The 16,052-nt window shown below is 41.8% G+C and overlaps 1 protein-coding gene across 1 annotated transcript in view; it reads left to right on the forward strand.

Annotated features, from left to right (window-relative positions):
• The window catches only part of bsna (bassoon presynaptic cytomatrix protein a), a 153,073-nt gene that overhangs the window by 112,740 nt on the left and 24,281 nt on the right, over positions 1-16,052 (forward strand). The window contains exons 3-4 of the mRNA XM_036578665.1: positions 8,321-8,827; positions 9,546-15,971. Coding sequence (XP_036434558.1) covers positions 8,321-8,827; positions 9,546-15,971 — 6,933 coding nt within the window. The remainder of the gene's footprint in view (positions 1-8,320; positions 8,828-9,545; positions 15,972-16,052) is intronic.

Below are 16,052 nucleotides of genomic sequence, written 5' to 3' on the forward strand. Positions count from 1 at the left end.
GCGCCAGAATGTAACTGCTGCACCATTTAAGGTGGAACAGGAAATTTAGCTAGCTAGCTACTGAGACATCAGTATGCTGATGGTTTTTTATGCTTGTTATAAGGAAAAGGACCATAAAACATTGAAACGACATTAAACTAAGATAATACAGTGGTTATCGTAATCTCAACAAAAATCGGGACACCCTAGACATTGACCCTCAAAATGGAGGGTTAAGTAGTAGGGGTGAGGGGTGAAATGGGATTGGGCCAAGCAGTCCAGGCATGAATGGGCGGGGCTTAATTGCTGTAGGCTGAATAGGTTGATGTATGTAAATGTGTTGGTTCTCATGATGGTTTTTGCAGCTTATTTTCCATGCATGGACTGTATGGACTGGGGAGTGAGCAGTGCTGAATCAAGTGTGTGCAAACAGGGAAATCGCCAGACTGTCCTGCACTAAGGCCCTCTAGGACCCGGTGTAATACTGCAGCTGTCATGCAATATGAAATGTTAAAATGAATTAGTAAAATATACAAACAGAAATAACACCCAGAGGAACAACAGATGCAGAACGTTCTGTAGTCCTGTCTGTCATCACCTTTTTGTTATTCCGCTGCAAAGCACAGCTGCCACGTTTGCAAATGTAATTTCCCGATTGCAACAGCTCTGATGATTATCAGGGGAGGAGATGGCATGGTCTCAGATAGGCTTTTATAACTTGTGTTGATGTGCTCTGCTATTCAATGAAAAGGATGTCCACCAAACTTTCCTATTAATTGAAACCATTATTCCTACAATGTGCTCGAAGTGCTTTTATGCTGGTTGGTGAGGTCATCAAACACACAGAGCCTGGTAATGGATGCACTGGTCTCAGCTTGAATCCTTTTTAGCTTGCTAAAGCTAAATCATTGGGTATTATGTGGCCAATCAGTTTGGAAACAGCCTCAGATACAGATGTGGCCAATTTTTTAGCTTTTTTATAGTTTTTACAATACCAAAATTTGGCGGTCTGTACCAACACAAGTGAAATTAGACAATTCTCATTACCAGTTAGATACCACAGTAAAAGCAGAAATTACATTAAGCACATTAGTTTGTATATAAACCACTTACTTTATTGTCATCTGTTTCAGGCACAAGTGTTTAGAAACAATAAAAAGCTTAAAACTGCAACCACAATAAAAAGATAAAATAAAATAAAAATGAAACAACCATAAAACAATACAATACATGGTCAACATGCTTAACTTAAAAATACATAAGGCAGCTTTAAAGGGGACGGTTTAATCAGCAGTTGCTTCTGTTTATTGTTTAACATGCTGATAACCTGGGAATAAAAACAAGGCCTTTGAACCTTGGGGTTCTAGCATGGAGACTGCGGTACCTCCTTCCTGATGGCAGGAGTAAAAACAATTGGTAAGCTTGTCATGATATCTGACATAACCCTACATAAATGTTTATAAATGTTTATTCCAATAGGCATCATACGCTATAAAGGTTACATTTGCCAATTTTGATCAAAGTTAGCTAAAGTAGCCTTTATGACAGATGATTTTTGGAATAAGCATTTATAAACATTTATGTAGGGTTATGGCAGTTGTCATGACAAGCTTATGTGGGTGTCATGTAGCCTTATGAACAGTACCCTACAATAAAGTGTTACCAAACAGTCTAAAAGCTGGTTGCGTGGTTTCCTTCAGGATGTTTTGCGCTCTATTTAGACAGTCAGTGGTATAAAGACAGTCGAAAGGTGGAAGGTGAGAGGCAGTCACTGTTTCAGCTGTCTTCATGATCTTGTTTATGCACTGAACTGGTACTCTGGCCATACCACACCAATGCAGTTTGATAAAACACTCTGTAGTATTATACTACAGTAATATAATTCTACTAAAGTACTAAAGTACTAAAAACTAAATACTGAATGATATACTTTCTATGTCAATGAAACCCACAAAGACTAGCCATTAAGGCCAGAGCACACTGACCAAACATTCTAAAGCCACAAGTTTGGATTGGTTTGGGTTTGTTAGGTGCGTGTGTTTTATCATGCCATATGCAACATTGTGAAGGTTAGCATTCTCAAGCAAAAACAAAGGCATTCCACTCCCATTCAAAATAATAAAAAAAAAAAACAAGGGGCCAAAACAATAATGGTTTATACTGATGCTTGATGGCCTGGTCAAACTAGCATCAATGCTGAGTGGAAAAATATTGACTCTTGTTTCTGTAAAATTATGTCTGTAGCTTTACCCGCAAAACAAATCAAAGAGAAAAGCTCTCCCATACCTAGCTACTTTATCTATGTGTTTAATTCTTGCTAATTTACTGACAAATAATTTGTTGTTAACACTATTAAAAGTTTAATGTTTTGCCATTTTGGGCCCATTTTTTTGCACAGGAGTGTAGCCTATGTGTTTCTATTTTTGGATATGAACCCTGACAATATGAAGTAACTCATGTTTGAAATAGCAGTTTGCAGGTCATGTTTAGAGGTCTAGTATATTGCCTTGCTCATTTGCCTCAAATTCAATTATTTCCATAGGCTATTGATGCCTATTGTTTACTATATGGGGGCTCAGATGAAAAGAAAAAAAAAGAAAACAAACCATTCTTACTGCCTAATAAGCTTTACTGTTGCTACTTCAGCAAGGAGACCATATATTCAAGACATTCATTTCAAAATCAATATCAGAATGAAGCAGATGAAAAAGAAGACATGAAAGAGAGAAGACAGCTTGAAGCCAGTTGTTTTAAAACTAAAAATTCGGAACACTTCCTTATTCACCCTCAGCATGCTAATGCTAATGCTCGTATAGGTAGTGAGTAGACCTGATCAGAAAATAAACAAGTGCAGATTGTTTTTCTTTGTTCTTTTTTCCCTAAAATAAATACATTTTTAAAGGACCACACTATTCAAGAATTCAAGACTAAGGTCTTGCCACATACAAATTAGCATTGTGCTTCCTCTGTGAGCTTGTATTCCAGTTATGCTGCCTGGTCTCACAAACCAGGCCAATTTGCACTGACTTTTAAGCTTCACGCAGAGGCAAAAAATGCCTACAAGATAATCTTCCCTTTATTGAACAGCTTTCTCTAAAAGCTTACTATGAAAATAGCACGGCATGCCAAAGCCCAGAATATATTTTTTCACAAACACTAGGCAAGAAAGGAATATACTGAAGTCTCCCATTGTTTATGCTGATTGTACAAATGTTTCCCAAGTCCTTGATTGAGTTCTGTTCTGAATGTATGATCACACTTGTTTAGTAACTGTTGCATGGCATACGGTAATGACAGCAAACATTTATCATTGAAACATCAGATACAGTTGTACGCCTAAGTTTGAACAATCACAGTCTTAAATATGATATTTTTCTGCACATTTTAGCACACAAATTCATTTTATCTGTTAAAAAAAGAAAACTTAAATGTGCCATAACAAACCACATTTTATTTAATATTTTGCATTTTTTCAACAAAACATGTAATTTGACCAGGGGTGGCAATTGTGCACGTGTCTTACTGATACTACTGTACACTGATCATGTTCCTGGAACTATTGGGTGTTTCAGGTCTTTCAGTATTACACACCCTCCTCCAGGCATCCCAGACCCATGGCTGATCAGACCCAGCCTCATGTCTAGATGGCAAACTAGCTGCTCTGCCACCATGGCTCTCCTCTCTTGAGCCACAGCCACCTTGAGGCTCTTCCTGCTGCACCGGTGGTGCTACGGATGGCTCTTCTCCTCCTCTCTCCCTCAATGCCCAGTGAGCTAGGAGCTCTGAATAGAGACCGGGCTGCAAAGCCCCTGAACCCAACCTCTGTTGGCAAGCATCTTGCTCTCTAACCACTTTGCCAACAAAAATTTGCTTACAATTGTATCTTGCTTAAAAAACACAGACGCTGGTGTGCCTACCACTAGGGGGGCTGTGTGTACAAGCTCAAATAAAAAAACAAATTTAACAAGTTTACAGTTAACATTTATAAGCAGAAAGATGATGCTGTGTTGAACAAATGACTCCTACGCTAAATGACTTGTTACTTCATGAGAAGAGGTTCTGGCTGATAAAGTGCTTTACATTCCACAGGGGCATTTTACACACAAGTGCGCAATTTTGGGGGACTTTTTTTTCCCATTCTCCCCAGAGAGGCAAGAAACTGCTTGGCAGCTTTCAGAACTTCAGTCTCATTCTCTTTCTACCCTAACTTTAAGAGTATGATCTCACTTCAGGAAAGTGCAGCGTGTGTTAACTTATGCTACATTATTTATCTGCAGCCCATGTTCCAGTGCAAGGCTTATTGCAGGCTGGGAGCTTGAACTACACTCCGCCAAACTTGAACTCTCTCAGGGCGAGAATAGAACATCAGTCTGTGAATGCCTCACTTTGCTAATGGCCTGCTTTATGTCTTTCTTAGTAGCTGTCCTCCAGTCTCATTTCACTTTTTATCTTTTCCACTTTCACCTCTCAACTCCATTTCATCAGGCTCCCCCCTGTATATTGCTCTTGCATTCCCAAGGTGTTTACATTTTCCTTTTTAAGGGTAACGATCAAGGCTACATGCAGTTAGATTAATGGTTTATCAGGCTTTTGTGTTATTGAAAGTACACTGCAGTAGTGAAATGACTACAGCAGCCAATGCACTGCTGCGCATTCTCCAGTAGATGATTGGCTGATTACAGATGGTGCTATATGACCAGACAATGAAATGAGTGTATATCAAACATGATCTTGCCTCAAGAGTAATTTACAGCGTAAGTAAATACATTTTTGTTCGAGCATATTTATATGTAATGAACAGCTATGAATGGAGAAAGAACACAACTTTTGCAGAAGTAAAAATTTCAGACTTGCACTAAAGCACTTGCTCTAAAATATACTTGAAAAAGTTCAAAGTAAATACAGATGAATAACTTACAATATATGAATCATTCTACCGAACTGGTTCGAAGTCAGAGTTAAAAACTCATTTCAGACTTTTCACTGACTTAGACTTTAGACTGAAATCTTTTTGCTTTGAATGACCCTACACCTTAATTATGTTTATTTTATTAAAACAAATGATAAAAATTCCATTTTGTCACTACTAAAACAATATTTATGCCTCCAAAACTTTACCAAATGTTTCAGTAGTGACAATTTTAGATCATTTTAAAAAATAACTCAAAAACACCAGCCAGTACATGACTAGCAGCCACAGCTTTGAACAGTTGCACACATATCAAATTATAATATTTTTTATTAAAGCACAAAAAAGTTTACTTAAGTGCAGAAAATATGTGTTTCTGTAGTGACAATTCTTAATGTTACACACGATTTTTAGACTTACTTCAAAGCAATGGAATGTAACTTCTTGTCATGTGGCCATGAGGGACAGGGATGCAGTCTCACTTCCTGATCTAAAATGCAGGGGTGTGGCTATAATAATGCCCTGCCTATAGACTAAAACTCTTTGTGTTTCTATGGCATAAAAACGTGGGACAGCATTTTTTTAATATAGTTTTTTTTTATTAACTCATTATAATCAAAATTTTTCAGCTTCACTCCTGTTGGCAGATGTTTGCAAGATATCAATTCTTTAGAGCATCACAGTGACAAAAGAAACTATTCAGAAGTATTAAATAATTTTAACTTTAGCTCTACTGCAAAAAGATCTACAATTAAAGATTAGATATTATACACATATCTGTTAACAGGAGTTATAACTTCATAAATGAGATATCTAATTACTGAACCATAAGATATTTTGTCATCTTTGTCATTTTGTCATATACTGGACAAAGCATAAAGCTTAAATCACTATTAAAAAAGATTTTGTTGCAGTGATTTGTATACATGTACTGATGTACAACTCACTGTCTATTAGTGAAAAAGTTTGTAAATGTACAGAAATACACCTTGTACAACATTTATAAATATAAATGCACACAGCAACAACTACTTGAAGTGCCATTTATAAGCATTTGTACATTTTAAAATTCTGATGAAGTAATGATTTGTAGCTGTTAATGGTCAGTTAATGGTTCATTAAACAAAGATATTATGAAGTGTTACCTTTTTTTTAAACGAGTACAGTAGAATCACAAATAGGCCATATGTTTTTTAAATACTGTGAAAAGAATGTCCAAAATGTCCAAAACTTCAAAACAAGAAGAAAATTGAAAGAAAATACTCAGAAATTATACTTCAGTACAGGAATACTTCTGTTACTCTCTATACCTGAAAACATCAGCATGCTTATAAGGACAAGTTTCAAACAACTCTGCAAGCTTAGCCTTTGGTAAAGCAGAGGCTATTCTAGGATTTCACCATTAGGGGGCTCAGCTCCCAAAGAGAATTAAAAAATAATGTATTGAGCCATTAGATTTGCCTGATTGTCAAGGACATTAAGGGTTAATTAGCATAAAAATACTGGTAACTGTTGCCTAGTAGGATTGGTTGAAGCATAATACAGAAGATTTGCACAAACTCAATGACTTGTTTGATGAAGTGTTAAACTGATTGCCTTTTATGAAGAAACGTTTAAGCCACATGTCATCTAATATCAGTCTGTGGTTTTGGTCTTGTTTTAATGTCTTTTAGCTGGTGGTGTCTGAGAACCTGGTCAGTTCTGGGAGTAGGAGAGCAGTTTTCCATTTATTTTTTTTCTAGTCTTTATTATAGGTCATTTTCTACATGTTTATGGACAGGATTGGGATGTAACGGAATACAAGTATTGGGAATACGTATTCAGAATACCAAAGTTAGGCATCTGTATTCAGTCCAAGTTACAGTTTGAAAAAGCAGCATTCAGAATACAGTTACCTTTTGCATTTTCAGGAGAATACTTTTAGAATACTTGCCCACTGAAATAAAAAAAAAAACATTCACTTTTCTAATAATCTTTAAAGAAACACCATTGATGCTTGTTTTTTGAACTATGGCATGTTGCAAACATGCTTATAAGAATAATTATAAAGAGGACGTCAATTAATGGCTTCTTTACAAACTAGACTAGACTTTACAAAGTAGACTGATAAATCAAGGCGATGAGCCAGTTATTAATCTCAGTGTTACTGAGCTCTTTGGAGGGATGATCAAATTTATAATATATAATATATAAAAGTGCTGAACATTGGAATGTTGCTTCAGTGTTGTACTGGACTGCTGCACGGGGGATCGTGGGAGCAGCAGATATCAGGTTTTCTATACAAGCAAAAACCACAGTACCATGCTGCACCTCGCCTGTCGTTCAGATACAGCTTTAGTGGGTTATGAAAAGCTTCATGCCAGAATCTTCAATATGGCTCAAACCACAAAATCGCAGAATGAAGGGAAAACTTGAAGGACAGTTTGCTGTTTGTTTACTGCAGCGCTGCAGTAACAGCGGAAAGAAATGGGTCACAGAATCTGAGGATTTTAATTTATTTGGGAAAGAATGACATTTTCCGGGTGGCTGAGATGAAGACGGGGGGCTGAAAGCCCCCTATATATGATCTAGAATCACCCCTGGGCAAAGGTTAATAGTTTTTAAATGCAGGGAGAAAGTGAAAGTTTTTAAGATCCCTTTAAAGTGCAGAACATCTTTGAGATACACCTAAATTCCAGAACATGCAGGTTTGAGACTTTGTGTCTCATCTTTCTAGGAGGCCACCATGATGACTGGAAGGTATGCTTGTGACAGCAGTTCTGTGGTTATGAAATACAGTGAAAAGGATGAGATTTAGAATGGGTGGGTGTAAGAGGCTTAGGGAGGGAGGGAGCTATTGTTCTGGCTTTGCAGGTGTCCGTGTTTGTGTGTGCATGTGTGTGTACTTTGTTTTGCTTTCTTTGTGGGCTCCAAAGTGTCACTGTGATAATAGAAAACCAAGATAATTATGGTGGGAGGTTTTGACAGGTATTTATGAATCTTACAAAACAGAAAGTTTTGTATTTGGTTACTGATATTAAGTAAGGATTATTTTTGTCTGTATATGTAGGGAGGATGCAATGGACAAAACACAGCAAAATGAATGTAACAGGCCTATTTCTTGGTCTCCAGAATGTTCTTTCTCTTTTTGGCCCCTCTCTTCACAAGACCACACAATAATACACTAAACTCATCTGCTGGAAGAGGGGTGTAAATTTACTCCTTTCCATAGACATGCCATTTTTAGAATAGGCTAATATTTCACTTCTTGTACTGTCTGTGTTCCATTACTTGAATGGTTGACTGATGGACTGACTGACACACTTACTGACAAGATGATTCCTTAGCTTGTTCATTCATTTATTCTTCCAATTGTGAATGTTTTATTTTTCAACAGTCTATCAAGTTTGCAATGTTTTAACAATTTAACAATGTTTTTTTTTTTGTTTTCAGAAAAAAGAGTGGCTCTGTCTGAACTGTCAGACAGAGCGACTGATGTCTGGTGGGCTTGACGACTCACCTCTTCCTGTTCCTCATCCGTCTCCAAAGCACCAACCAATGGGCTCACCACGGCATCAAGCACCGGCCGGTCAGCAACCAGCTCAGCAGCCAACCTTTCAGAAAGTCTCCAGTAATCAGCAGCAAGGGCCCAAGGCAATGCCACCACAGCAGAAAGCCCCAGCAGCTCAAGAGAGTGGTCCTATTGCCCCCACTGCATCCAAACTGGCAGGAGATATGAAACCCACCTCACAGTCCTCCTCTGCTCCTACATCCACACCAGGCAGTGAAGCACAGAAAAAGGACAAGACAACACCCAAACTGGACAAGGAGCCTGAGCATGTCTCAGCAGTCACTGAGGAGATTAAGTCTACTCACAAGAAAGGAACAACAGAACCCATTTCAACCTCCACTCCAACTAAAGATGAAAAGAGGGAGTCACAGCGATCAAGATATTATGAGGTAATCCTTTCTCTTCATATCTATGACTGGTATTTAAGATTTATATCATTCATGGCAGGGGAATCAAATGTATGCTTGCAAAGCACAGAATTTTGTAGTTAAATTTTTTCACATAGTTGACACTTAGGGATATTAATTTCTGTACAAAATGAGAGCAAAGAATATGGAGCCGAGATGCATTTTATTTTTTAAAACCTCAGTTCAGTGTTGATACAATTTTAACTTTATGCTGATATAAATCTAGCTCATGACATCCCATGCACTTAATACTTGAGACACTAAATTCCACAGCAGTTGGAAGCAGTCTGCCATCTTTAGTCTTTAAGTGTCTTAAAGTGCATTGTCTTTGTGTTCTAGCTGAAGTGTGTTATTTATGTCTAGTAAACACTGCAGGGGGAGCAAGAGATGATAGATTTACACTTAAAGCGAGAGAGAGGAAAGTAATGCCCTTTTCTCTCAAGCTCATTCCTCTTTCTCACTTCTCCTAAAATCCAACTGAAGAGTGAAGAGAGTGAGTTGTAACATAAACATGCAGCAACAGATGAGTCATAAAGGCTTTTAGGTTATAAAATATTACATAAACAATTGTTTCAATGGCTTTACTCCAGTGTCCTGTACTACAACATTTTCCAACTTAAAAAATTGAGTCCTGAGCTTAAGCATGCAAAGACTAAAATATCTAATTTGTGTGTTTTATGGTCTTTTTGGATTTCCCTAGGAGGCGAGCAAAACAAACAGTACTCACGACCTGTCTCGGAGCCCGCAGAGTCTGAGTGATACAGGCTACTCCTCTGATGGGATATCGAGCTCACATAGTGAGATTACTGGCCTCATCCAGGAAGAAGAGATAAAGTTAAGTGAGAGGGGCTTGTCTGGGCACCATACGCCACCAAGCCCCTCTGAGATAACTAAACTTGAAAGTTCTATGCGCCCTCTATTAGAATCCAAGTTATCTTCAGAAGGAGAAAGAACACGGGACAAAGAGCGTGGAAGAGACAGGCACCACAGAGATACAGATGACAGAAAGCAAAGATCCCATTCACTGTCAATCAGTCCAGAGGAATATGACTCGGATGAGGAACTGGAGGATATCATGGAGGAAGAGGAGGACCCGGCTGACTGGGAGGCTAAGCGAGAGCTCAGAGCAATGGCTGCTGCAGGAGAGGAAAAGAAAAAGAAAAAAGTGGAACCTGCTGAGATGACTGATGAGGAATTTATGAGAAGGCAGATAATGGAGATGAGTGCAGATGAGGAAAATGAGGATGAAGAGGAGGAAGAAGAGATGGAGGATGAGGAAGAGGAGGAGGAGGAAGAAGAGGAAGAGGATGAAGGATATGGCTACCAAAAGCCAAAAAAGATACACAAGCACATCAGTGACTCAGGGAAAGAAAAGCGCCGTCTCACTCACCATTCAAGCAGCTTTGAGGAGGAGAGCAAAACAACCAGTGACATCTACAAAGGGTCAGCTGAGGAGGGTGAGGAGGACATAATTGGATCACAAGGAGGCTTACGGAGATTCAAGACTATTGAGCTGAACAACACCAGCAGCTACAGCCGAGACATGGAACTCAGCAATGAAAATGACTTAAACCTGGACAGAGAGCCTGAACTTGAAATGGAAAGCCTTACAGGTTCTCCAGAGGAGCGCTCAAGAGGGGAGTATTCCTCCACTCTCCCACCAACTACTTCAAGCTACACCTCGGGAACATCTCCTACTTCTGTTTCCTCTATGGAGGATGACAGTGATAGTAGTCCCAGCCGGAGACAGCGCCTGGAAGAGGCAAAGCAACAGAGGAAAGCCAGACACCGGTCCCATGGCCCACTCCTTCCCACCATAGAGGATTCCTCAGAGGAAGATGAACTAAGAGAGGAGGAGGAACTCCTGAGGGAGCAAGAAAAGATGAGAGAAGTGGAGCAGCAGAGGATCCGAAGCACTGCCAGAAAAACAAAACGTGATAAAGAAGAACTGAGGGCACAAAGACGCAGGGAAAGGTCTAAGACTCCTCCTAGCAATCTGTCTCCCATCGAAGATGCCTCCCCAACAGAGGAACTGAGGCAGGCTGCTGAAATGGAGGAACTCCATCGTTCTTCCTGCTCAGAATACTCACCTTCAGTTGACTCTGAGGCTGAAGGCTATGAAATGTCATCTAAGCTCTACAAGTCTGGCAGTGAGTACAATTTGCCGACATTTATGTCGCTTTATTCTCCTACTGAAAAGCCAGAGACTACATCCTCTACTACTATTACAACTACCTCCTCAAGTGGTAAACCTCTAAAAAGTGCAGAGGAAGTTTATGAGGAAATGATGAGGAAAGCTGAGATGTTACAGAAACAACAAAAGCAGCAGCAACAGCAACAGTCTCGCTCAGTACCACAGTATAGCACCAATGCCTACCAAGAGGAGGACAGAAGAAATGGACAACAGTATGATGATGAATATGAGTATATCGACCAAGATGATGCTGGCTATGAAAATGAGGAAGCAAGTGATATCTATGAGGAGATTCGTCAGACATCACAGAATATTACCAAGCAATTAGATGATCAAGTGGAAATGGATGTGTCTTATCCAGATAAACAACTTCTTGACACAGGCTCAGCTTTTGCTAAACTCCTGGAGCAGAGCAATGCCCTCCTGACTCCTGGCACAAGCCCAACACAACTGTCAGCCCCTGTGTCGTTCTCTGAAACAGGAACAGGGGGACGAATACCTGATGTCAGGGTAACTCAACACTTTTCCAAAGATAAAGACCGACTTAGAAGTCATGCTGGCAAAAATGGTATTACACCTGCAGCTGCAGCCACCACTATCACTGCATATGGAGTATATTCCAGGGATGCTGTCACAGTCTCACAAACCAGTACTAGTCAAACAATGACTACAACACAGTCCACCCTATATGGCCGCCAGACAAGCAGCACTGTCACATCTACCACCAGTGTTTCAAGTGTGTCCAGCAAAATAGCTGAAATCACCCAGGCTTATAGTCATCGAGAGGGAAGGAGAATGTCAGACAGCAGGGTCCAAATGAGCGCAACACCACCAGAGTCGGTAGTTGAACCTCGAGCTCCTAAAGTCTATGCATACTACAAGGGGAGCCCACCTCTTTCCCCCACTTCTCCTCCTACTCATAGTCCAGCCCGATCACCTTCTAGAAGAACAGCTGAATTTTCAACTCAGACTTTCAGCCCCTCAATGATGGCATCCTCTGGAAGTTCTGGTCCAACATCTCCTGTTAAGGCACAGGCCACACAGACACCTCACCACGTCTCACCACGTCTCTTTAGACAACAGTCTTCTCAGGATGCCCCTTTTATGGTGATCACTATTGGTTCAGAGCCCAGTAGCCCATCAAAACCAGTTACAGTTAACACTGCCACCTCTCCCTTGTCCTCACCAACAAAGTTCAGTCGTCAGTCAACGTTTGATGCCTATTCACCACCTGTGAGCCCCCCTGACACACCACCACACCAACAGTCACCTCAGCATGGTTTCTACAGAACCCACAAGATTGAGAGAGTTAATGTTGGGACAAGCATGGTAACTACTGCTAGCACTTACACTCGTGGATCACTGTCAATGGAAAACATATCTCTCTGTCGCATTTCCACAGTCCCTGGTACCTCAAGAGTTGAGCAAGGCCAAAGGTTACAGAGTGCAAGTGTGGTGGACCTAAGAACTGCTACTAAGTCAGCTCCAATTATTATGACAGATCAGGGAATGGACTTGACTTCTTTAGCCACAGAGTCACGAAGATACTCAGGCAGTGCTGAAGGGAGCCCCATCCGACATTCCACAACTATTCAGCCCCTCATTATGAACCTAAATGCCCAGGAACAGCCACATGTGATTGTTTCAACAGCTACAACAGTCAGTGTAACTGTTGCTGCCTCCATGTTCATATCTCAACCCAAGCATCCTGTGGTGTATGGTGATCCCCTTCATAACCGAGTTGACTTTGGCCAGGGTATGGGAACAGTGGTATGCCTTGCACAGAACAAACCACCACCAGTTGACCCATCTATACCAAATATTGATGCCAAGTTAGAAGACCTGAGTATTCAGCAGCAGCAATTACTTAAGCAGCAGCAGAAGCTCCAGCAGCAACAGCAGCTCTTGGAGCAGCAACTTCAACAACATCATCAACTTCAACAACAGCAGGCTGCTTCTTTTGCAAAGCTTAATCTATCCACTCAGTTGCCATTATTAAAAAAGGACCTGCTTGTCAGTCAGACAAGCACTGCCCCAGTGGTCAGTGTAATATCTCCAGCTGTGGCACCTGAGATGTACAGCATTGGGGGTCCCCTTGAGGTGAGGAGTAAGCCAGCAGAGCCTGGTGCTGTGAACCTTACAACTGTTCAGCCTCATGTTATGATGGTCCAGGCAGATGGTACTGCACAAGGAGCACCTATGACCCAGTTGATCAAACCAGAAGAAGGCCAGGATGCAGTGGATCTAACAGGGCAAATCAAGAAAGATAACCAGGTGGCTTGCTGTGATGTAGTTTATAACCTGCCCTTTGGTGGTAGCTGTGTGGGAGGTCCATTCTCCCAAAAACCAATGGCAGAAGAGACAGCAAATGTTACAGAGCCATCAAGACCACCTTCTGCACCACCACAGCTCTACCAACCACTACAGTCAAAGCAAGATAGGCAGCCATATCAAGATTTTGCTTTGAAATCATACACACTTCCTTTCCCTGGCCGGCTCCAGCCATCCATGTCTGAGACCAACCTAGCAGAAGCAGGGCTCCAATCCTACCCATCAAAGCTTGACCCACATTTGCAGGCTTCTGGAGAGTTAGCCATGGATTTAAGCTCAGTGAAGCATGGCTATGAAGGAGGATATTTTGGGATGGGACTTCAGTATGGCTCCTACACAGATCTTCGTCAGGGTGATGTGGCAGCTCCACCTCTACCTATGAGAAGGTACAGCTCCTTGTCCAATATCAGTTCAGATTATGGATACTCTTCACGTGACCTTGCTAGTTTCCAGGAGGCTAACCTTGCCCAGTACAGTGCCACTACTGCTAGAGAGATTAGTCGAATGTGCGCAGCCCTTAATTCAATGGATAGATATGGCAGCAACCCCAATCTTTTACAGTTAGGTACTGGACGAGGAGGTGGTGCTCCTAGCAGAATTAATGTGCAGCAGGGTCCTAGACCCAGCTTCATGTATGGCCCTGACGGAAAGCCTCTTTCCCTAGCTCTCACCAACCTCATCAATGCAAGGCAAGCAAGCCTTAGAGCTATGTATCCATCAGCTATTAGATCAGCTGATGGTATGATCTATTCAACTATCAACACACCCATTGCATCTACTGTACCAATCACAACTCAGCCTGCTTCTGTGTTGCGTCCATTGCTAAGAGGTGTTTACAGACCACACCCCACACCAAATATGACACCAGTACCTCTGGCTAGCCTCTCAAGAATGCCTGTGGCACCCAGGATGGCACTCACAGGGCAAGCACCTTATCGTTTCCCAGCACCCAGCCGTCTACCTGTTACCACTAGTGAGCCAGTTACAGTTACAGCAGAGCAGAATGTACCTGTCTATCTTGGAAAGTCTCCAGTAAGCTCCTCAATGTCTGGGACAACTGCAGCACTAACTCAGACATCTGCTGTAACAGCACCAATGCCTGTCTTAACACAAGTGGTTGCTCCATCAGTCCAGCCTCAGCAGCAGCCAATAAATTTATCTCAGCCACACCTTCACACCCAGCCTCCTGCCCAACAGCCTCCAACTTCACAGCCCCAACCTCCACCTGCTCATTCTTATCCTCCTACTCAACTTCTAACCCAGTCTGTTTCACAGCCACCTCCTTTGACACAAGCAACTGCAACCACAGCCACAGCTCTGGGAGGCCCTCCACCAGAAAAGGAGACAGATGAGGAAAGGCTACATCGACAACAGGAACAGTTACTGCAGTTAGAAAGAGAGAGAGTTGAGCTGGAAAAATTGAGGCAACTGCGGCTCCAGGAAGACCTTGAGCGGGAACGTGCAGAATTGCAACGGCACCGTGAAAAAGAGCATATGCTGGTGCAGCGGGAGATTCAGGAGTTGCAAAACATCAAGCAGCAGGTTTTACAGCAGCAGCAGGCTGAGAGAGAAAGTCAACTGGTTATGCAGAGAGAGCAACTGGCACAGCAGAAACAACAGCTTGACCAGATACAGTCTCTGCAACAACAGCTTCAGCAGCATCTTGAAGAGCAAAAGAGACAAAAGACTGCAGCTGCAGTAGCTAGTGCCCAACTTATCTGTGACCAAACTGGCAGAATAATTCAGCCACAAGACCTACCCCCAGATATGCAATACGGGGATATTCAAGTCTCTTCCAGGTCCCTGCCTAACTCTTCATCAGAGATGTGCCTAAGGAATAATGAGGGGCAAGCAGAGAATAGGTCTATGCGGAAACAGAGATCTATGCCTCGTCTACAGGATGGGGTTGACGGAGAGGTAACAATGTTTTCCCTGCCTCGTAGAATTGTAGACAGCAGTGTACAAACAGATGATGAGGATGGAGAGGACAGATATCTTATGTCCAGAAGAAGAAGGACCAGGCGCAGTGTGGATTGCAGTGTTCAGACAGATGATGATGAGGACAAAGCAGAATGGGAGCAACCAGTAAGACGGAGGCGTTCTCGGTTCTCCAGACACTCTGAATCTGGTGTTGACTCTAAAAATGAAACTCCCACTTCAACTGCAGCTGCCAAAGTTGCATCCTCTAGTATTGCCATTCAAACAATTCGGGACTGCTCTTGCCAAACAGAGATAGAGCAGCTAGGGAGGATATCTCCAGCCATACATGTCACTGTGCCAGACCCTAACAAAGTTGAGATTATCCACTATATTTCTGGACCAGAGAGAACTCAGAAGGGGCAAAGCTTAGCTTGCCAGACTGACCCTGAGGCCCAATCTCAAGGTGTTGTAGTACCACAAATTAGTGTTGCCACCACAATTAGCCCATATTCCAGCAGTGTGCAACTTGTGGGGTCAGCAGATCCACTATCACCTCGTCAACAGGGTGTTGCGAAGTTTGAAAGACGGAAACCAGATCCCTTGGACATTGGCTACCAGCAGCATCATCTGCACAACGAGTCGCTGTCCAGTGTGATTCGGCAACCACCCAAATCCCCTCAGGTGTTGTATTCTCCTGTATCTCCTCTGTCTTCACCACACCGCATCATAGAGACATCATTCTCATCTAGTGAGAGGCTGAAT

This window comes from Colossoma macropomum, unplaced genomic scaffold, assembly GCF_904425465.1.
Source record: "Colossoma macropomum unplaced genomic scaffold, Colossoma_macropomum, whole genome shotgun sequence".
In the NCBI taxonomy this organism is placed as follows: Eukaryota; Metazoa; Chordata; class Actinopteri; order Characiformes; family Serrasalmidae; genus Colossoma; species Colossoma macropomum.